The sequence below is a fragment of the Salarias fasciatus genome, chromosome 15 (genome assembly GCF_902148845.1).
Source record: "Salarias fasciatus chromosome 15, fSalaFa1.1, whole genome shotgun sequence".
Taxonomy (NCBI): Eukaryota; Metazoa; Chordata; class Actinopteri; order Blenniiformes; family Blenniidae; genus Salarias; species Salarias fasciatus.
Window position 1 is genome coordinate 15,333,513 of NC_043759.1, and position 21,938 is coordinate 15,355,450.

At 45.1% G+C, this 21,938-nt stretch overlaps 2 protein-coding genes across 2 annotated transcripts; both read right to left on the reverse strand.

The window, feature by feature from the left end:
* Positions 1-743: 743 nt before the first annotated feature.
* Positions 744-19,400, reverse strand: LOC115401738 (cysteine-rich secretory protein 3-like). The gene is made up of 8 exons (XM_030110039.1): positions 19,317-19,400; positions 19,049-19,052; positions 3,444-3,544; positions 3,146-3,236; positions 2,228-2,370; positions 1,935-2,029; positions 1,422-1,504; positions 744-1,127 (listed from the first exon to the last, which is right to left on the reverse strand). Exons 1-8 carry the CDS (start codon positions 19,320-19,322, stop codon positions 1,000-1,002), a joined length of 651 nt encoding a protein of 216 aa, XP_029965899.1. The 5' UTR covers positions 19,323-19,400; the 3' UTR covers positions 744-999.
* On the reverse strand, positions 15,069-19,416 carry LOC115401737 (cysteine-rich venom protein TEL1-like). The gene is made up of 7 exons (XM_030110038.1): positions 19,313-19,416; positions 19,013-19,113; positions 18,719-18,809; positions 16,526-16,668; positions 16,233-16,327; positions 15,534-15,616; positions 15,069-15,244 (listed from the first exon to the last, which is right to left on the reverse strand). Exons 1-7 carry the CDS (start codon positions 19,401-19,403, stop codon positions 15,117-15,119), a joined length of 732 nt encoding a protein of 243 aa, XP_029965898.1. The 5' UTR covers positions 19,404-19,416; the 3' UTR covers positions 15,069-15,116.
* Positions 19,417-21,938: the final 2,522 nt, after the last annotated feature.

The window sequence follows — 21,938 nt, forward strand, 5'->3', positions numbered from 1 at the left end:
TTTCTGACATTACTTCTGCATTTTTTGCATACAAGTGGGATAAATTAAATTTCACCCAGTGGACTGTGTTGACCTTTCTGAAACATTATTATTGTCCATTTTGTAGACTACTGTGAAGGACGGAGATGTGAATTTCGCTCAATTCCTTTAAATTTGTACTTATTAAAATGCGTTGAGTGGTTCAGAGATATGACTGTTCCTGCTCTGCATCAGTAAAGTTCCTATAAATTCCTCATGTTTTTTGACTGATGATGTTGTATCAAACTGCAATCTGACAAGACAGCAAAGGTATTCCCACCATCATAAACTGTACACACAGGAATATAAAGTCACAGAGCTGCCACTTTCAAAAGAAAGAACATCATGGGTTTTAATCTATTTCAAGTTTGCATGCTCTCCATGTGCATGTATGAGTTTTCTCTGGGTGCTTTTACTTAGTTCTCACAGTCCAAAGACATGCATGTGAGGCTAACTGGTGACTCTGAGTTGCATATAGGTGTTATAGTGAGTGTGTTTATCATTCTGTGTGTCCAGACACAGTCAGAATTGAATATAAATACAAACCATTTGGCATCAATTTTTAATATTCCCAGGCCATCATGATTTAGGACAAGCAAATTGATATTAGAGCCCCATATTTCAGCAGGTGTGGTCTTACATTGTGGATGTTTCTTGGCCCAACTTTTGGAAACCATTTATAACTTCCCTCCCCTTTTCTGCTGAACCCACCCCGTCGTGTTTGTTCTCCTTCCTCTCTGAGTTCACACCTCACATGCAGCCAAAGGGCACCTGCTCCTGCAGCCAGAGAGTTGCTTTGCCAAAGAAAATTTCCTCTTTATTTGATTATTCTCTTTATTAAAAGAAAAAAAAAAGAAAAAGCGTCTCTGAGAACCACTTCTCAAACTGTTTGTTTGTGAAAAGACAACACGAGCACAGGTTTTCATGCTGAGTTGCTTTAAGACTGATCTGAGAGTCAGAGCACATGGGAACGTGCATTGTTTAGACAATCTGGTTCGTGCACTTGCAGGAGGCGGGACACCAGGAAGCCACGCTCGTGTGGCTGCAGGTATGCTGCTCCTTCAGTTCGGGGCAGTTGCTGTACTGGTCGGTGTATGGGCAGGGGTTAGCTGAGAGAGAAGCAGACAAATTAATTTACGGAAGTGCATTCTAAATGGACATGTGTTGAAATATTTTATATCATGAGTCATTAAAACTAATCTAGGGCCATGACAAGAGTTTATCATTATCAAAATGTTGAAACATTACATTTTATCAGTAGAGGTGAGCATATTTCTCTTCATTCTGCCTTTTATGTACACCAATGCATAAATCATTTGGTATTCTGTTCAGACCAATCCAATCTTTCACGGTCATTAAATTAACAGATTACTGGATTACAGTCCCAACACTGTAATACTCACTGCACAGTTTGTTATCACAGGCGTTGGGACATTCGCCACAGGAGGATCCTGAAGTGTAGGGATGAGTATACTGGTAGTTTCCACTGTAATGTAAGCCAGACGATCAGATATTAAACAAAACAGCAAACACTCATGCTGGATATGAGCCCAAACATGTCACAAAAAGTTAGTTTAAATCACTATATTCAATGGACACTCAAAATTTTAGTTGTGAATTTCTCCTCATTAAACGTAATTCCGTTGAAATCACTTTGTTTTAATGGTGTAATCATTGCTCAACAATCACAAAATGCTTTCATTGGGAATTTCAGCATTATTAATTTGATCCTGAAGCAGAATAACACTGAGTGTTCCATAAAGGTTTGAGGTGTAGGTAACTCAGGAAAACAGAAAATATGTCCAAAAGCAAAAAACGTTGCACCTTAAGATATAAACATTTGTGTTAGTTAATGAAATGCATGCAAACTTTCTATATTAAATAACGGGGGCGGCATTAGGAAGCAGTGTACTCACGGAGGGCAGTATTGGCAAACGTAGAAGTACTTGTAGGTAGAGTTGGGGCAGTAGGCCATGGCACAGCCGACCTGGTTAGATCTGTACCAAACAACCTATGCAGAGACCAAAAAATCCAGAACATGTCAGCGATGGCTGCTTTCTCACCTTATTTTTACAGTCAGTCCAGTTTTGAAAGAACAGACTGTTGATCACAGTTTGGTTTCCTGGCAGTGAAAACAATGTTTTCACGCCCCTCACAGAGATAAAAGTTGGCCATTCCTGATATAAAACATATTCGTTTGTGACTGCACCTGTGTGAAGTGTCCGACCACCCCTCCATTGATGGATCCCTGGCCGTAGCGCCAGTCCTTCACCTCATCGTACCAGCTCTGGATGGCATTGCTCCAGGAGTTCTTGTAGCTGGACATGTACAGGTTCTCTCCACAGCCGCTGGCTGAGGTTAAAGGGAAACAGGAGGAGAGCTCAGCAGAGGGAGGGACTTCTGTCACATTTTAACCCCCCCTAAAAAATGAGGGAGAGCTCGGCCATGATCACAGATGAAAGAAGAAGAAACATGCTCTGACCAGGAGTTGGCGCTCTCTATAATTAATCGTGCCTGTTTTACCAGGTTGCACTATACAACCTTTAAAATGAGGATAAAAACCATTTAAAATGAGGATTAAACTATTTTATTAACTTCAAAACACAGAACAACAGCATTTTCACATAAAGCCAAATTCAGGTCAATGAGTAGTTTTGATAGCACTCATAATAAATTACCAGTTCTGCATGTCATTGTTTACATTTTTCTTAATCTATTCAGAATTTTGCAAATTGTATTGTTTCAACTGAAAATCTGTTGAATTCACAATCTAAGATAAAAAAAAAACATTTACTTATACTTTTTCAATGAAATGTCACTTCAGTAAGAGGATTTCATTGCTTTTAGTAATTAAACTATTCTCTTTTTTAATAAATTGGGGGTTTACTGGGGTTTTATTATAGTTTCAGACATATGAAGCTATGTGAGTTATTTTTAAAGTGCTCCCCAAGCAAAATGTGCCTTTAGAAAAACAACATTACAGAATTATTGGAATATTTGGGTTATTTTATGTGCAGCTTCTTGGGTTTTTGAATCTACCTCACCTATAGATACAGATCTGGAACATAAAAGTCAGACAAATGTTTCAGGCTTGTTAAAAGACAGTGAGGTGTGAGCAGGAGCTTACTGCTGATCTCTCTGTCGCTTGACGAGCTGTGCTTCATGGAGCAGGTGTTGGCCCATCTCTGGGCGTTGGCTGCAGCCTCGTTGTTCCAGCTCTGTGGAGAGTGAGCATTAGACTGGCACTTAGAGATGACTACACTATGTACACTACTGGATAATGTTAAAGTGTTGGGGACTTCTCACAAACTAACAAGTTTCACCAACATTCAGTTCATGATCATAGTATTTTAATTAAGTCACATTGTAGATTTTCATTGAAGCACTGTGCTCCTGAAATTATGAGCTATTTCATTAAGTTTTACCATTTTCAGCATGTTGCTGGCAGTGGGACTGACGGACCTCCTCAGGGTGTTGTGTTTGTTCACAATTTCATTCTGCTCAGTGGAAGTTGTCCGGACGGTGACTATATGAAGACATAAAAAACAACAAACAGTGTGACTGAGCGAAGAACAACCTGAGCGACAAAGGTTATAAAAATAACAGATTTCAAACACTCACCTCCCTTCAGATTTCAATTCCATTGAAAAGAGAAAATGACAGTTAAGTTATTGCACAAAACAATTTATTTCCACAATAATTAGAAGAGATGTTGAATTCTATACTTACCTCAGAGGCCAAAGTGCTCGGCACCCCAAGGGCAGCCACCAGGCCCAAAGCGCAGAGAAAGGAGAAGGTGTACATGGTTCAGGGTAAATCAAAAACTCTACGCCTTTGATGACTGCAGGTCATGTTTATATAGTGTGACAGTCAACCTGGACAGGCAGCCTGTTGATCAGGTTAATTATCTGTGGAGCTCTGGGCGGAGCCTTCACTCTGAGGGATAACCCTGCAGGTTAAAAACTGCTGCCAGCTGGGAGTCTGGAGGGTCAAACAGTCAGGGAAACGTCTCTGCTGCACTGTTAAAAGTGAGAAGTAAAACCTCACCGCAATGCGCGACCGGAAGTTTCTTCGGTGCTACACTCCATGATGGTGTCCTTTATTTCGTTTCATTTAAGATGTGTGAAGGTTATGTATGTGTTTAGTTGGGAACAGAACAAGAGTTGAAAATTTAAACTGAAAATGAAAAAAAAAAAAAAAAACAATCCCTGGCTGAAACTTAAAACATAAAACTAAATCTTAGATGTCAGGAGAGAGGTCTGGCTGGCACCCCTAAAAAGTCAAATAAAAAACTTCTCCTACATCCGCCCCACCGTCACGATATGCAGGATCATGCAGACGTGATAACTAAACACACAAATTCAAGGGCACACTTGAGTGAACAACAACTCTCAAATCGGCGTACACCTGTGAAATGTCCCTTGTGTTTCTGTTACGCTGTAAAATCCTTTGTATACTTTATGTAAAAGCAAACGGAACATGGCTTCGAAATCAAATGTTGATCAATGCTGATCAATTTAGTAATGTTGTAAATTTGTCCTGGCATCTGGAGATAACAATTTGTATTTCTTACACTTTGATATCTCATGTAAAACATTATTCACCTCTCTGCTGAGGTCATGAAGCAAACAACTGCCTTTTGTTTGTGCAAATTCTCACAAATATTAGGTTGTATTATCATGAAAATTAGACTTGTAATTCTCGAGACCGGTTCACTTTTTGTGGTCTTGGTCTCATCTCGGTCTCGACAGTCTATGGTCTCGGTCTTAGTTTTGGTCTGGAGTCTCTCGGTCTCAGAAAGTCTTGGACTGTCTGAGCAGTCTTGAAGGGATTTGTAAGTTGTGGCTGGTGGTAAATTTCTAAGGTGGGGCTTCATCATTCTTCAGTTTCAGTGCTCACCAGTCGCTCCTCTCATCAGCCGTGTCTCTGCCGCTGCTGCGCTCCAGTTACGTTTATCGCAGGTTGTACCTTCGTGAGGCATTTAAAGGGGCTGTATCATGCTTTTTTAGCTAGTCCAAACCCTAGAAATGGCATTCACATGGTAATAGTTTATTTTTGGCACTAAGGAAAAGTCATTTTGTGTGAAATAAAAGATTTTCTGGGGCTAATTCTGAAACCCGGAAGAGAAAACGCTCTGTTTCACTGAAAATCCCGCCTCTCCCCCTGTGGACTTTGACTGACAGCGTACTTCAATCAGCACTTCAAAACAAATATGCTGCCTAGCTTTAGCTCTTTAGCTCTAGCTTCTCTACTTGCAAAGACACGCGAAAACGTCTTTTCCTGTTAGAAACGCACCAAGCGCAGACCCTTCAGACTCTTGCTCTTGCTTGATTGTTGCTTTCAGACGATGGTTAAAGTTTATCTCCGTAATCGGAGATACAAAAAGCAGCAACGCTGATTACCGAGGGCCTGGTGGTGGTGGTGGTGGTGGTGCTGGGGCTCAGGGGAGCCATCTTCTCCGTGCGACGTCGGCCTGGGAAACAGCCCGTTTTCACGGGTATGGGAGGGGCTGCCTCTCTGAGCAGCACAAAAACGAGGAAAGCTCAAACACACAGGCACGAAGGAAAAAAACGCTTTGGGGGTGTGTTTGGTGAGTACATAACTATATAACAAGGTTAAAACATATAAAAAGTGAATTTTGCATGGTACAGCCCCTTTAAAACTATTGGAGATTCGCAATGTTTCCAGAAACGATGAAATGACAGACAAAAACAAAGCAAAGCAAAACAAAAACAAATGTGATCTGTGAACCTTATTCCAGTCAGTTCTGCATGACCCAGGCTCAGAGCAAGGATGTCCAGCTTATAAAAGCGGACAAAGGTGAGAGGTGAAGACCAGCTGGCTGCTGCACAAATCTCCTGAATTGACAGCCCTTTACACAGGGCCCAGGATGCAGCCAGGCCACGGAAAGAATGAGCCCGCAGGCCCACAGGGGCCTGAAGACCCTGATATGTGTAGGCCAGAGTGATCGCTCCCTCAATCCATTGGGAGAGCCGCTACTTTGTGATGGGTCTGCCAATGTAGGGGCGAGCCCAGGACACAAAGAGCTGGTCACTTTTCCAAAACCTCATTGTCCTGTCTATATGAATCTGCATGGCATGGAATGGACACAGCATGTGCAACTGCTGATCTTCAGGAGAAGAAAAAGGCGGTGGAGAAAAAGCTGTAAGAACAATAGTAGAGCATGAGCCCACAACCTTGGGCACAAAGGCAAGGTGGGGCTTCAGTGACACCGTGGCATTCCCAGGGGTAAACTGAATACACGAGGAGTGCACTGGGAGTGAATGAATGTCACTAACACACTTGGCAGAGGCTAAAGCTAGAAGCAGCGCTGCCGTCAGAGACAGATCAAGCTAACCTCCCCCATGGTTCAAATGGAGCCCCGAAGAGCTCATTTAAAACCACCGCCAAGTCCCATGGGGGCGCCAGCGGCCTGGAAACACGAAGCAGCCTGCATGCCGCTTTCATGAAACGACAGAAGAAAATTACAGCAGAAGACGACAGCAGAATTACTATTGCAACAACGCATCATCAGTAGGGTAAAACTAACCTGTCTCTTGACGGATGATGGATGATCGTTTTTCCACCAAACCCCACATGGCATGCAGCAATTGCAGCCAGGTACACCTTTATGGTGGAGAAGGCTTTACGTTTATCCATCAAGTCCTGCAAGAATGACAAAATAACACCAACAGTGCACTGAAAGGGGATGTGTCCTTTTTCCTGACACCACTCCTCAAACACCCTCCACTTACAGTAATAAAGAGACCTAGACCTGTAACACCATCGTCCCCAGAGATTTATCCGTGGTTTGGACGGCACAGCGCTGAATGCAGAGGCAGATGTCCATTATCATGGTAATCTCGTCCCACACCACTGAGTCAGATTTGGTTGCCATGTCCTCACACAGCTCCGCTTGATAAGCGGACAGCATGGAGGAGACATTGAGCGCCCTCACAGCCAGTGCTGCTGCCCTGTAAGCCCACTCCGTCATGGCGGACTGGACGAGGTCTGCTTTGGAGGGCAGTGAGGGATCTCTGGATGAAGCGATTACCGTGGGTGCAAATGCACAGCGACTAATGGCTCCATGGGGGGCATACGGAGAATACCGAGCTTCTACATGCCCTTGCAATCCAGTGAGAAAGCTCCATGTATGGGACTTCTGCCGCTGAAAGGCCGATTCTTCCATGAGGTGAACAACTTGTCGAGCAGCTTGGGGGAAGACGGGGAGTAGCTGCTTAGCCATTCTCGCAGCTTGTGGGAATTTCTTCCCTTCATAACGGGGCCTGGTGGCCTCCGTTATTTCTTCAGGCCAAGGGATGTTCAGCCAGGAAGCAGTGCGTTTGCACACAGCCTGCATGTCCATGCTGACAGCAGAGGGAGCGGGCACACTTCCCTCCTCATCACCAAGGACAGCCTCAGCACCTGGTGTGGCGAGCTGAACGAAGGGAATGAGGACATCGTCCTCACTCTCATCCTCGGATATGAGGAGCTCCGAGATTGCCTCGCAGTCATCCTCATAGTCCAACTCCAGGACGTCTTCCGCGACCGGAGTCAGAGCAGCTAGGTCCGTCTGGAAGTCCCAGCTGCCGCTGGGGCAAAGACCAAAAACCGCTTCATCAACATCCTTCTCCCCGCTGGTGACAGGTGTGTCACCCGCAGGAATGAAGGGGTCCTGACTGGGAGAGGTAGCTTGGCGTCCTAGGTGTCGTCGGAAACTCTTAATAGTGAAGCGGTCGCAATGCTCGCAGGAAAATGGGGCCTCGATAGCCTGCTGGGCATGTTGCAACCTGAGGCAAAACGAGGTGACCAGGTGTGAGTCGAGGCTTGATATCATATTGCCGCAGGTGCAGAGCCGGAGTCTCCATCTCCTCTGGCGTGAGAAACGTGGGCGTCCATCGTGGTTAGCTGGGAGCTAGCCTGAGGTGCCGTGAATTAGCTGGCATGCTATTCAGCAGGACGGTGTTAGCTGGTGAGCTAAACCGCGTCAACTGTTCTGTGGTGTGGTCAGGCAGTGGACTCTCCAGGCTATGGTCAAGGCTGGAGGGTCACAAGGTGTGGTAGCGATGGAGCAGAAGTAGCTTTGTCTGTGAACAGTTAAGCTGGCTGTCACTGAGGATAGGGATATGCTACATGAAGCGAGAAGAGGTGCTTGAGTGACGGTGCTTAGGTGGCGCAGGCTACTTAAGAGTAGGTGGCTCCACCCTCTGTGGACGTCGCAATCACCAGCCAATCAGGATTGGCGTAATGAGATAAATGCTTAGCAGGCATAAGCTGGGGGCGTATCCCATAGTGAGACATCGAAACGAATGCTATGGATGACAATTAGTAGTTACTAAACGTAACTCCAGTTCTACGAGTGTATGCGTGCCCACCTCCGAGCTCCACACCCCCTGGCTCCGTATCGCACAAACAGCTGGTCCGTAGTGCGAAAGCCAGCTGTGCGCTCAACATAGCAACGCAGAGCCCTGACCGGGCACAGCAACCACAGCCGTGGATCGTCCCCAGACGAGCCAGGCAGAGAGCCAAGCGTCCTAACCTGGACCACTCGTGACCGAAAGTCCGAAGTGATCACCTTGGGATGAAAGGCCACATTAGGCCAGAGGTGCACAAGTCCCCCATCCTGACTTTTGAGCGCTTGGCGAAGGCCAGCTTAACGTTGAACCTGGCCAAATGTGAGTTTGGTAAAGCCATGGTAACCTACCTGGGTAAAGTTGTTGGTCACGGTCAGGTACGGCCTGCTAGTGCAAAAGTTGAGGCCGTACTTGCTTACCCTACTCCCACCACTCGCAGGGAGTTACTCCGGTTCTTGGGTTTGGCTGGTTACTACCGGTGTTTCTGTAAAAACTTCTCTGTGCTGGTTGTTCCTTTGACCTCCCTTTGTAACATGGCTGTCCCATTTGTGTGGACAGATGAATGTGAGAGTGCCTTCAATGCTGCAAAGTCTCTTTTGTGTAGTGCCCCAGTCCTGTCAGCACCTGACTACACTAAGCCCTTCAGTCTGGAGGTGGATGCCAGTGCCACTGGTGCTGGTGCAGTGCTGTTGCAAGATGGTGATAGTGGTGTGCTTCATCCCGTCTCCTACCTTTCTGCAAAGTTTAAGAAGCACCAACTCAATTATTCCACCATCGAGAAGGAAACTTTAGGCCTGCTTCTGGCTCTCCAGCACTTCAATGTTTACGTCGGCTCCACCAACATTCCAGTTACAGTCTACACCGATCACAATCCCCTCGTGTTCCTGGCCCAAATGTATAACCACAACCAGCGGCAGATGCGCTGGGCCCGGCTGGCCCAGGAATACAATGTTGTCATCCGGCATAAGAAGGGCAGTGACAACATGGTTGCAGACGCGCTATCCAGACAGTAAGGACCACCTCCCCTGCGACCACCGTTTCTGAACCTGGACAACTGCCGGACCATGCAGAGGACTGGTGCGTCGGGTGCTGCGCCTGATACAGCCCCGCTGCGTGACATTTCTGCACATCGATGGGCATGTCCCATCGGTGTTGAGGTAACTGTTTCAGTTCCGGGGGTGTTTGTTACTCTGATCCTGACCCCCTGCTCGCTGTGCTTCCTCTTCTCCCTGTGTCCAGGTGTCCCATCCCAGTGGTGGTTCCTGGTGGTCCGTATCCGTCTGTGGTTCCCTCTTCCTGTCCTGGACCGGTCGCTCAGGCTGTCCTCATCATCAAGCCCGTTGGACAGCCGCAGCCCTGGCTGCCCATTCCCACGTTATTGCCCGAAGAACTCATGTATTACTAGAAGACAAAAACTGATGGTGCTGATGGACATTTTTATTTATTTTTGGTAGATGTTGGCAATGATTTTAAGTGTGTGTGTGTGTGTGTGTGTGGGGGGGGGGGGGGGGGGGGGGGGTGTTACGGCCCTTGGACCGTCTTGTGTCTGTGTGCTCTCCTGCCTTGCACCTCACCTCCCTTGTTCCAAACAATCAGCCACACAAGGTGGAGTCAATCAGCCAATCAACACAGCATAAGAAGCTGAAGCTGCTGCCTGCTCACTGCCAGTGGGCCAGTGGACTCCGACCCCCTTAGCAGCACGTCCTGATCCAGCTCTGTATTGCCTGTTGCCCGTTGGTTCCCTTTTGTTAATCGCCTCTCCTGTTTCTTTTTCCTTTTTTGTAAATAAACCACATCCTTTTTGTGCACCATACCACCCAGCTCCGCTGCCTCCTTTTTGGCAACCATCTGCCCGGAACAGACAACAGCCGATCGTGCCCTCGGCACGTAACACCATACAGGAGGGATGAACCGACAAAGTGCAGAGATCCCCAACTCTCTTGGTGAATGCAAGCGCCAACAAAATGGTGGCCTTAAAGGAGAGAAAGCGGTCCTCCGCCTGCTCCAAAGGCTCAAAGGGGGGTCCCTTAAGACCCTCCAACACCGTGTGGAGGTCCCACGGGGAGAACACATGCCTGGCCGTAGCCGACACGCCCCGCGCAGAAACCGCTTCACCAGTAGGTGACTGCGTACAGAGAAGTGGCCGAAGCCGCCATGACCCGCCGTAATGGCCGATGCAAACACCGCCAGAGTGGATGCAGCGCGACCGCTGTCCAGCAGGGTCTGGAGGAACACCAAAACTCCACCAATAGTGCAGGAGACCGGGTCCAGACCCCTCTCCAAGCACAACGTCGTGAAGAGCTGCCACCGAGACCTGTAGGCCTTGACAGTAGAGGGGGCCCTGGCACTCTGGATGGTGGAAACCACCGCTGGAGGGAGATCTAGTTCCACTAGTCTCACCCTTTCAGCCTCCAAGCCAGGAGCCTCCCACCCAGGAAAGGGCGGGATCGAAGGGCGCCCCCTGCCTGCAGCAGCGCGTCGGGCCAGTCGGGGATCGGCCACGGGTCTCCGACTGCCAACTGGACCAGGTCCGGGAACCACCGGGCGCTCAGGGAATCCGGAGCCACCACAATCATGTGGAGGTTCTGCGTCCTCACCCTGCACAGCAACGGGGTCAAGAGGTGGGCTGGAGGGAACACGTACAGGAGGCCCGGAGGCCAGACCCTGTGTGCGAAGGCGTTTACCTTGAGAGGGGGTCTGTCTGACGACGTGAGCGAGAACCAGAGTGGGCACTGTCCATCTCCGCACCGCCTTCACCTGGAGGCGACGCGGAGATGCTAACAGCTAGAGCTAGAGCTATCTAGCTCTTTACTAGCGGTAAACAAAGTGAAACCAGCGCGGCTGCCAGCTGGAGGCTCACAGACCACCACGACAGTATTGATGGAGGCAGAAAGCCAGTCTCCATTTTTCTCTGCTTACATGCAAACGCCAAACCGCAGTTTTTTTTTCAAGCCTTCACTTATAATGTCAGAGTGGAAGCCTTAAATCTTTTCCATTAGCATCCTCAAAACGTCTTATTTATTACTGTATATGTTCATCATAGGACTTCATATTTTTTTTTGTGTGGATTTGCAGTGCAGCACAGAAAAACCTGGTGGAGCATGAAAATAATTATAAAGCAAACCTCAAACATGTCATAAAGCACAAGCAGCACATATTCAGTACAGATTAAAAAGTAAAAGAATAAAAAATAAAATAATGCTCTTACAGAATATCTAATACAATTTCCTCTTGTGGGATTAATGAAGGATTTTTAACTTTTAAAAACTCTGCTGGTCCATCCTTCCACGGAGAGGAGTGCTGTGTTAACAGTGCACAAAGACGCACATGTGCTGCTGTAGAACAGCTTCAGACGCTCAGACCCAGCAGGGGAAGCACTGCTGTTTTAGCTCCGAAACGGCGTGTGACTTTATTTTGGCCTGTGCAATTTTACACAATATTGCACTGGCTGATGGAGTGACTTTAGATTGGTCGGTAGCTCCATCCTTGTTGTACGTCGTCCAGCAACATGGCTCTCTTCCTGCCCATCTTCTCCCTTCGAATCTTCCTTCGATGGTATCGCGCAGCAACCCTTCACTTCTCAGGATATGCCCAATCCATCTCGCCTTTCTCCTCCAGATGGACTGAATTAGCCTTCCTTGTTAAAGGTTGTATAGAAGATCTTTATTACTTACAAAAATGAATTAAAGCTATAAAAATGGTGTTACTAAGCTGTAGCAGCCTTGTTTTTATCATGATCAAAAAAAATAAAATAAAAATTAATCAACTCTGGAGGTTGTAAAATCAGTATTACTTTAGCCAATCAATAACGAGGTAGCCTCGTTATCTATTGGTTTTCTAACGTGTCAATCAACCTCTCTACATTTTTAGCGTAACTGTCATGCTCCTACGCACTTTACGTACCCCCCCTCCTGTTGTCGGCACAACACTCCCCCATGCGCTCCACCCCACTCCCCCCATGCTAAGCTCTGCTGCCGCAATCAACACCTTTTCACATGTAGACTTGAGACAATATTTCTTAATCATAGCTACAACGTGCTGCCATTTGGCGAAAATGTATGTTTAATCTTAAAACAAGACTTGTATGAAAAAGTCCGGAGAGTGAGAGGAGGAGGGGGGTTTGTTCACGTCTGCAGGCTGCAGCGCAGACAGACCAGCTGTGAGCTCCGAGCGTGAGTCTGCTCCAGTCCTGCAGCTGCACACAAACCTCCCCATCCTCCTCTGATCCATCCGAGAGCAGGGACGGCTCAGGGACAGGATTTGGCACAAGTACAGGATTTTACTCATATTCGCTGTGTTTTGTGTTGTTCAAAAGGACACGTTGGTAGCTATGTGTTAGCGCTATGATGCTAAGTTGCTACATGCTACTTGCTACTTTCTGCGTAAGGAGGAGGCGGTCCTCCGGAGAGAGCAGGGGAGGAGGGGGTGTTGGTCACGCATGCGCAGCATTTCAAAAAGGACTAACTGTCACTGGATTTCTCCCTCCGTGGAAAATCCTCTATACAACCTTTAATTAACTTTGCTCAACACTTCTTCATTCATTACTCTTTCCATCCAGCTGATCCTATCCATTCTTCTCCACATCCACATCTCGCAACCTTCCAGCCTCTTAATTTCTGCCTTCCTCAGTGTCCAAGTTTCGGATCCATATGTCAACACATTCCAAACTAAGGTGTTTAGGCTCTTGTCAACGTTTTTGATAGGCAGGATCTTGTGCCTTTTGAATGCCTCTTTCGCCACCGCTATTCTAGCCTTAACCTCTCTCGCGCTACGTCCATCTTCTAAGACTTCCTAGATACTTGAACTGCTTGACTTGTTCGAGTGCGCTTCCGTTGGTAATTCTCATTTTTCTTGTTATTACGAGATACAGCACAGAAATTTATTTCTTCCCTGTGGCAATTCTGCATTTCCTTAGGGCTCCGTATAAAACAAAACACGGAGAGATTTTTTTTTCCTAAAAAAGGACCCCATCCTGACAAACCACACGTGTCTGCAAATCTATCTGTGCTTCCTTAATATGGCCTGCATGAGATGAACTCACACCAACACGACGTCATGTGAAGTAGGACCCCACTGCGCGATAGGAGGACATGTGTGGTTGACCACCAAGAAGAGGCCCGCTCAGCCTCATGCAGGGTGCAAGTGGTGTCTGTTCTTTTCTTCATTTCCATGAGAAACATAAACATGAAGACAAGCAAGGTCCTTGTGGCCACTGAAGGCTGTTTCAGTCTTCTGTGGAGGCCTTTTTGTTTTAGGGGGGATTTCTTTGGAGGTGTTTCTGATATTACTTCACGACTGTTTCTGCTCTGCATCAGTAAAGTTCCAATAATTCCTCATGTGTTTTGACTGATGATGTTGTATCAAACTGCAATCTGACAACACTATAAAGGTATTCCCGCTATCACAAAACTGTACACACACGAATATAAAGTCATAGAGCTGCCACTTTCAAAAGAAAGAACATCATGGTGTGGCAGGATGGATGTGTTTAGTGTTGTTCTCCATCTATTGGCTGGGGGTGCTATAAAAACCCCTCGTACGTCTGTGTCGTCCTCTGGTTCTTGCACTTCCGGGTTGGTGCTGGCTGGTAGCGGTGTTCCATGAGAGCAGGTAAAGGCTAATCCCCCCCTTCTATGATATACTTCATATTGGTCCTGATTGAAGTTATGCCTTGCAGTATCGCGATGGCTCCGGGGGAGCGCATCAAGCGCATGCCGCAGCAGCTGTAGGTCGGCCGCGTGGGTCCCGATGGTCCGGTGCTGGTCTGAGCATTTGCCCCGCTAACGGATGTAGGAAGCGGTATGTTGTTGAGGTAACTTTACGTTAATCAACAGGTGTGCAGGCTGTAACAAACCCTTTTTATTTTAGGTTCTGCCCTGTTCGAGCCCCGTTCCCAGCGCAGGCACACCACGGCTGTCTTTGTCTTTGTCTTTGTTTCGTCCTGGAGCTGCTGTCATGTTAAGTGTTATCCTGTGTCGTGTCCTCGGTACAGTGGCGGGTTGGTGTGGGCCAGCCCAACTGCGCACGGGACTTTTGACTGAAATGAAGCGCTCGTCTGTAAATTAAGTTTTTTTGTAAAGATAATTTAACCGAACTCAACCAACAAGAGAATAAATTATTTTCAACTTGGAACCTCTGTACTCCTTTTGTCAACCGGTGAACCTGTGTGTCCTTCTGTGTCACTGGGAAAGCTGGGAGGAACATACAATCACCCAAATTGACCCCACACACCACTCTGTTACAATGGGTTTTAATCTATTTCAAGTTTGCATGTTCTCCATGTGCATGTATGAGTTTTCTCTGGGTGCTTTTAATTAGTTCTCACATCCAAAGACATGCATGTGAGGCTAACTGGTGACTCTGAGTTGCATATAGGTGTTATAGTGAGTGTGGTTGTCAGTCTGTGTGTTTCCAGACACAGGCAGAATTGAATATAAATACAAACCATTCGGCATGAATTTGGAATATTCCCAGGCCATCTTGATTTAGGACAAGTAAATTATTATTAGAGCCCCATATGACAGCAGGTGTGGTCTTAGATTGTGGATGTTTGTTGGCATAATTTTTGGAAACCATTTATAACTTCCCTCCCCTTTTCTGCTGAACCCACCCCGTCGTGTTTGTTCTCCTTCCTCTCTGAGTTCACACCTCACATTTGTAAAAAGACAACACGAACACAGGTTTTCAATGCTGAGTTGTTTTAAGACTGATCTGAGTGTCAGAGCACATGGGAACGTGCATTGTTCAGATAATCTGGTCCGTGCACTTGCAGGAGGCGGGACACCAGGAAGCCACGTCCTCGTCGCTGCAGGTATGCTGAGCCTTCAGTTCGGGGCAGTTGCTGTGCTGGTCGGTGTATGGGCAGGGGTTAGCTGAGAGGGAAGCAGATAAATTAATTTGTGGAAGTGTAATTAAAAAGGACATTTGTTGAAATATTTTATATCATGAGTCATGCAGTGAAACTAATCTAGCGGTTGTGAAAAGAGTTTACCAAAATGTTGAATTATTACATTTTATCAGTACAGATGAGCTAAATTCTCTTCATTCTGCCTTTCATGTACACCAATGCATAAATTATTGTGTATTCTGTTCATACCAACTCCAATCTTTCACGGTCATTAACAGATTACTGGATTACAGTGCCAACACTGTAATACTCACTGCACAGTTTGTTATCACAGGCATTGGGACATTCGCCACAGGAGGATCCTGAAGTGTAGGGACGAGCCAACTGGTAGTTTCCACTGTAATGAAGGCCAGACGATCAAATATTAAACAAAACATCAAACTCTAATGCTGGATATGAGCACAAACATGTCACGTGAAGTCAATTTAAATCACTATTCAATGGACACTCAACATTTTAGTTGTACATTTCTCCTCATGAAACATGGTTAGAATCACTTTTCGTAGTATTCCTCAAACCAGTCCAAAATGAGCCGCTGTGGCTGCTGGTTTTTGTTCCAACCAAGCAAGAGCACACTAGACTCCACCTATTTCCTCAAGTAAGTCAACCTGTAGACTTGGTGAAATAGGTGGAGTCTAGTGTGCTCTTGCTTGGCTGGAATAAAAACCAGTAGCCACAGCGGCTCATTTTGGACTGGACTGAGGAACACATCATTGCACGACAATCACAAAATACTTTCATTGGGAATGTCAGCATTATTAATTTGATCCTGAAGCAGAATAACACTGAGTGTTCCATAAAGGTTTGAGGTAGGTAACTCAGGAATACAGAAAATATGTCCAAAAGCAAAAAACGTTGCACCTTAAGATCTAAATATTTGAGTTAGTTCATGAAATGCATGCAAAGTTTCTATATTAAATAACGGGGGCAGCATTAGGAAGCATTTTACTCACGGAGGGCAGTATTGGCAAACGTAGAAGTACTTGTAGGTAGAGTTGGGGCAGTAGGCCATAGCACAGCCAACCTTGTGAGAGTTGTACCAAACAACCTATGCAGAGACCAAAAAATCCAGAACATGTCAGCGATGGCTGATTTCTCTCCTCATTTTTACAGTCAGTCCAGTTTTGAAAGAACAGACTTTTGATCACACCTTGGTTTCCTGGCAGTGAAAACAATGTTTTCACGCCCCTCACAGAGATAAAAGTTGTCCATTCCTGATGTAAACCGTATTCGTTTGTGACTGCACCTGTGTGTAGTGTCCGACCACCCCTCTGTTGACGGATCCCACGCCGTAGCGCCAGTTCTTCACCTCATCATACCAGCTCTGGATGGCATTGCTCCAGGAGTTCCTGGAGCTGGACATGTACAGATTCTCTCCACAGCCACTGCCTGAGGTTGAAGGGAAGCAGGAGGAGAGCTCAGCAGAGGGAGGGACTTCTGTCACATTTTAACCAACCCAAAAAATGACAGAGAGCTTGGCCATGATCACAGATGAATTAAGAAGAAACATGCTCTGACCAGGAGTCGGCGATCTCTATAATTAATCGTGCCTGTTTTACCAGGTTGCACTATATAACCTTTAAAATGAGAATAAAAACTATTTAAAATGAGGATAAAACTATTTAATTAAACTTCAAAACACAGAACAACAGCATTTTCACATAAAGCCAAAATCAGGTCATTAAAGGGGTACTTCAACATTTTGGCAAATTGGCCCATTTAGCACAATTCCTTAGTCATTTCGAACAGCATACTTACTTTTTGTGAGGGCGAGCTACTGTTTATTCAGAGGTGAGTCGGGGAAGGTTTTCAGGATGGACACAATGGAAGTGGATGGTATTGTTGCTTCCCCTCGTCGAACTCATCAAATACAAAATCCAACAACCCCAAAACACTTTGGTGGACACGTTATAATACGCACATTCACAAACCTTCCCCGACTCACCTCTGAATAAACAACAGCTCGCCCTCACAAAAAAAAGTGAGTATGCTGTTCGAAATGACTAAGGAATTGCGCTAAATGGGCCAATTTGCCAAAATGCTGAAGTATCCCTTTAAGTACTTTTCACAGCACTCACAATAAATTGCTAGTACTGCATGTCTTAAAGCTAGGGTTGGCGATTTCAATGAGATACATTTTTTTAAATACTGGTTAAAATTATCTTTATGACCTGATGGGAAGCAATTCATAGCGTGTTTTTAAAGTAGTTTGGAAAATATCCGCTATCTACAGCAGGAGTAAAACGGGACAAACAGCAACCAATAGTCTTGAGGGGACACCTTTTTTTAAACCAATCAAATCCCTTTGCCGTTCGACCTGCCCCCTGTGCGTACATGTACGCGTGCACTGACCCTGGTTCAGTGCGCGCGTAGAAGGACGAAGCGTCGTTGCAGAACGGCGGAGACAAATGTTTGGGGGTTTACTTACCGTTGAGAGCGCCATACCTTGGCGTTGTACAAATAAAGAAAAACGAAGAAACAAAGCGCTGAGGACAGGTTACGCCAGGAACGCACTGCACGCGGAAGTGCCGCGCGCACCTCACACGCCGCGAACGTCTCCGCTGCCAACGGGAGCTCCTCCAATGGGGTGGGAGCTGGGCGGAGCTAGCTAGGCGGAGCCTTGGGGAGATGCTACATGCTAACGCTAGTTTTCCAAGATCACCAACCCTAGCTTTAACATTTTTCTTAATTTATTTAAAATATTGCAAATTATATTGTTTCAACTGAAAAATCTGTTAAATTCACAATTTCAGATAAAAACTATTTATTCGGGTTCATTGAGAGAACAGAATACTTTTTTAATGACATGTCACTTCAGTAAGAGAATTTCTTTGCTTTTAGTAATTAATCTGTTCTGTTTTAATATATTGGGGTTTTCCTTTTGTTCCCATTTTAGAAATATGAAGCAATGTGAGCTGTTTTAAGGGCGCTCACCAAGCAAAATGTGCCTCAAGCCAGTGTTCCTCAAACCAGTCCAGAATGAGCTGCTGTGGCTGCTGGTTTTTATTCCAACCAAGCATGGAGTCTAGTGTGTTTTATTCCACACTAGACTCCACCTATTTCACCAAGTCTACAGGTGGACTCACTTGAGGAAATGGGTCAAGTCTGATGTGGTTCGATGTGGTTCCAACCAAACAGGAGCCCATTAGACTCCACCCATTTCCTCAAATGAATCTGTAGACTTGGTGAAAAAGGTGGAGTCTAGTGTGCTCTTGCTTGGTTGGAACAAAAGCCAGCAGCCACAGTGGCTCAATTTGGACTGGTTTGAGGAACACAGATTTAGAACAACATTACAGAATTATTGGAATATTTGGGTTATTTCATGTGCAGCTTCTTTGAGTGTTTGAATCTACCTCACCTAGATAGAGATCTGGAATATAAAAGTCAGACAAAAACCTCAGGCTTGTTAAAAGACAGTGAGGTGTGAGCAGGAGCTTACTGCTGATCTCTCTGTCGCTCGGCGTGCTGTGCTTCATGGAGCAGGTGTTGGCCCATCTCTGGGCGTTGACTGCAGCCTCGTTGTTCCAGCTCTGTGGAGAGTGAGCATTAGACTGGCCCTTAGAGATGACTACTGGATCATGTCAGTTGTCAAGTGTTGGGGGCTTCTCACAAACTGACAAGTCTCACTAACGTCTCACTAAAACATGGTCACATTATTATAATTCAGCAACATTTCAGATTTTCAATTAAGCACTGTGCTCCTGAAATTATGAGTTTTTTCATTAATTTTTACCATTTTCAGCATGTTGGTGGCAGTGGGATGGACGGCCATCCTCAGGCTATTGTGTTTGTTCACAATTTCATTCTGCTCAGTGGAAGTCGTCTGGATGGTGGCTATATGAAGACAAATAAAAAACAACACAGTGTGATTGAGCGAAGAACGACATGAGCGAAGAAGGTTATAAAAATAACAGGTTTCAAACACTCACCTCCCTTCGGATTTCAATTCCATTGAAAAGAGAAAATGACAGTTAAGTTATTGCACAAAACAATTTATTTCCACAATAATTAGAAGAGATGTTGAATTCTGTACTTACCTCCATTCGCTCCTCAGAGGCCAAAGTGCTCGGCACCCCGAGGGCAGCCACCAGGCCCAAAGCGCACAGAAAGGAGAAGGTGTACATGGTTCAGAGTAAATCAAAGACTCTATGCCTTCGATGACTGCAGGTCATGTTTATATAGTGTGACAGTCAACCTGGACAGGCAGCCTGATCTGGTTAATCATCTTTGAAGCTCCGGGAGGAGCCTTCACTCTGAGGCATATTGCTGTGAGATTGGTTTGGGTATACCCCTGCAGGTTAGAAACTGCTACCAGCTGAGAGTTTGCAGCCAAACACACAGGGAAACATCTCTGGTGCACTGTTCAAAGGGAGAAGTAAAACCTCACCACAATGCACAACCACAAGTTTCTTCTGTGCTCCATTCGGACTCTCAAACAATTCCCATCATCCTTTCAACACTCAAGCTTCCCCCCTCTGGACCGGGTTAACCGACACCAGACTGTCAGACAGCAAAGAAATGAATTAACTTTTCTTTTCTTTTTTTTTAAGTTCATTTATGAACTAAACAAATGAACTGACCTGAATGAAGACAATTAATGTTGGAACTCAATTTTTATTTTTTCCAAGAATATAATTTTTTTGGACTGAATATTCTTTAAGTTTGATGATGTCCTTTTCTTACTTTCAGGTTATGTATTTGTTTAGTGAGGAATAGAACAAGCTGTTGAGCTGCTGAAAATGTAAACTGAAATGGAAAAAAAAAATACAATCCCTGGCTGAAAATTAAACATAAAACTAAATTTTATATGTCAGGAGAGAGGCCTGACTGGCACCACCAAAAAGCCAAATAAAAACGTTCTCTCATATCCGCCCATCCAGTCGTCACAATACGCAGGATCACGCAGACATGTGACAACTAAACACACAACTTCAAGGGTACAATTGAGCGAACAACAACTTTCAAATCAGCGTGCCACCCGTGAAGTGTCCTTGGTGTCTCTGTTACGCTATAAAATCCATTGTATACTTTATGCACAACCACATGGAACATGGCTTCGAAATCCAATGGTGACTTTGATCAATTTAGTAATGTTGTAAATTTGTCCTGGCATCTGGAGATAACAATTTGTGTTTCCTACCCGCTGATGTCTCATGTAAAACATTTGTAACTTCTCTGCTGACGTCATGCAGCAAGCAACTGAAATTTAGTTTGTGCAAATTCTCACAAATATTAGGTTGTATTATCATGAAAATTTGACTCGAGAATGGTCCACTTTTTTGTGGTCTCGGTCTCGTCTCGGCCTCGACAGTCTCGGTCTCGGGTCACCTGGTCTCGGAATGTCCCGGACTGTCTGAGCGGTCTCGAAGGGATTTGTAAGTTGTGGCTGGTGGTAAATTTCTCAGGTGGGGCTTCATCATTCTTCAGTTTCAGTGCTCAACCAGCTGCTCCTCTCATCAGCCCGATCTCTGCTGCTGCTGCTCTCCAGTAAGGTTTAAAATAATACTCCGAAGAGAGAGTGGACAAAATACTCCTTCCAGTGGTCCAGGGGATGGCGTATGAGCACGCGAAGTAAATCCGAATAGTTATAAAACATTTTAAAAGACGTGTTATCTTTTCAATCCCTTAAAATAGCGTTTTGATCCACACAGATCTGCACAAGCATAGTGCGTTGCGGAAGGATATACCAGGCGCACAGCGGCTGAGTCTATGCTTCTACTGCTGTGCTCCGGTATATCCTTCCGCGGAGCACTGCGCATGCGCAGGTCTGTGTGGATCAAAACATTATTTTAAAGGATTGAAAAGATAACACGTCTTTTAAAATGCTTTATAACCATTCGGATTTACTTCGCGTGCTCATACGCCGTCCCCTGGACCACTGGAAGGAGTATTTTGTCCATTTTCTCAGTCTGGCTCTGTCTCCTCTTCACCTGCCGTAGTTGAGCTAAGCTAACTACGATGCTAACAGCTGGTAGTCAGGCACTGGACGAACGGACACAAAAAAGGTATTTATGAGCTTATCTCACTTTGTAAATGATCGGGATAGGGCATGGGTCCAAAATCTTCAGAGTATTCCTTTAAGGCAGCTTGTGCCTTCGTGAGGCGTTTAAGTATTGGAAATTCGCAAAGTTTACACAAATGACGAAATGACAGACAAAAACAAACAAAAAAATGAAAACAACCTTATAAAATATAAAACATATTTGAATCCTGCTGTTTTTCCTTTTATTGGCAACAAAAACACTTTAAATTTATGTAATTGTCCCCATATCTCACACTTAAATAATGTCCTTATGTCTTACACTTTAATTACTTTATCACACTTAAATCATGTGTGTTTATCTCCAGGCTTGGGCAAGTTACTCTTAAAAAGTAATTAGTTATAGTTACTAGTTACTTTTTCAAAAAAGTAGCTTAGTAACTAAATTATGCAATTTTAAAAGTAACTAATAATTAGGCAAAGTAGCTATTACATTACTTTAGAAAAAAGAGTTTAAATATGTCAGAATTTGGTTTACCTCTTAATGGAACTTTAGTAACTTGTTCAGTTATTGATAACAAAGCTGAATATATGATTAATTAAATAAATGAACACTTGAAAGAATAAATTGCAAACAGGAAACAACATTAATCTAAATCAGTGTTCCTCAAACCAGTCC

Excerpts from the sequence above, each read along its gene's own strand:
- LOC115401738 (XM_030110039.1), bottom strand. Across the intron at positions 2,030-2,227 it reads TGGTCGGACACTTCACACAG|GTTGTTTGGTACAGATCTAA; the intron begins GTGCAGTCACAA and ends GTCTCTGCATAG. Across the intron at positions 1,128-1,421 it reads CTGTGATAACAAACTGTGCA|CTAACCCCTGCCCATACACC; the intron begins GTGAGTATTACA and ends CTTCTCTCTCAG.
- LOC115401737 (XM_030110038.1), bottom strand. The coding sequence starts at position 19,403 with ATGTACACCTTCTCCTTTCTGTGCGCTTTGGGCCTGGTGGCTGCCCTC. Across the intron at positions 16,328-16,525 it reads TGGTCGGACACTACACACAG|GTTGTTTGGTACAACTCTCA; the intron begins GTGCAGTCACAA and ends GTCTCTGCATAG. Across the intron at positions 15,617-16,232 it reads GTTTGCCAATACTGCCCTCC|TGGAAACTACCAGTTGGCTC; the intron begins GTGAGTAAAATG and ends CCTTCATTACAG.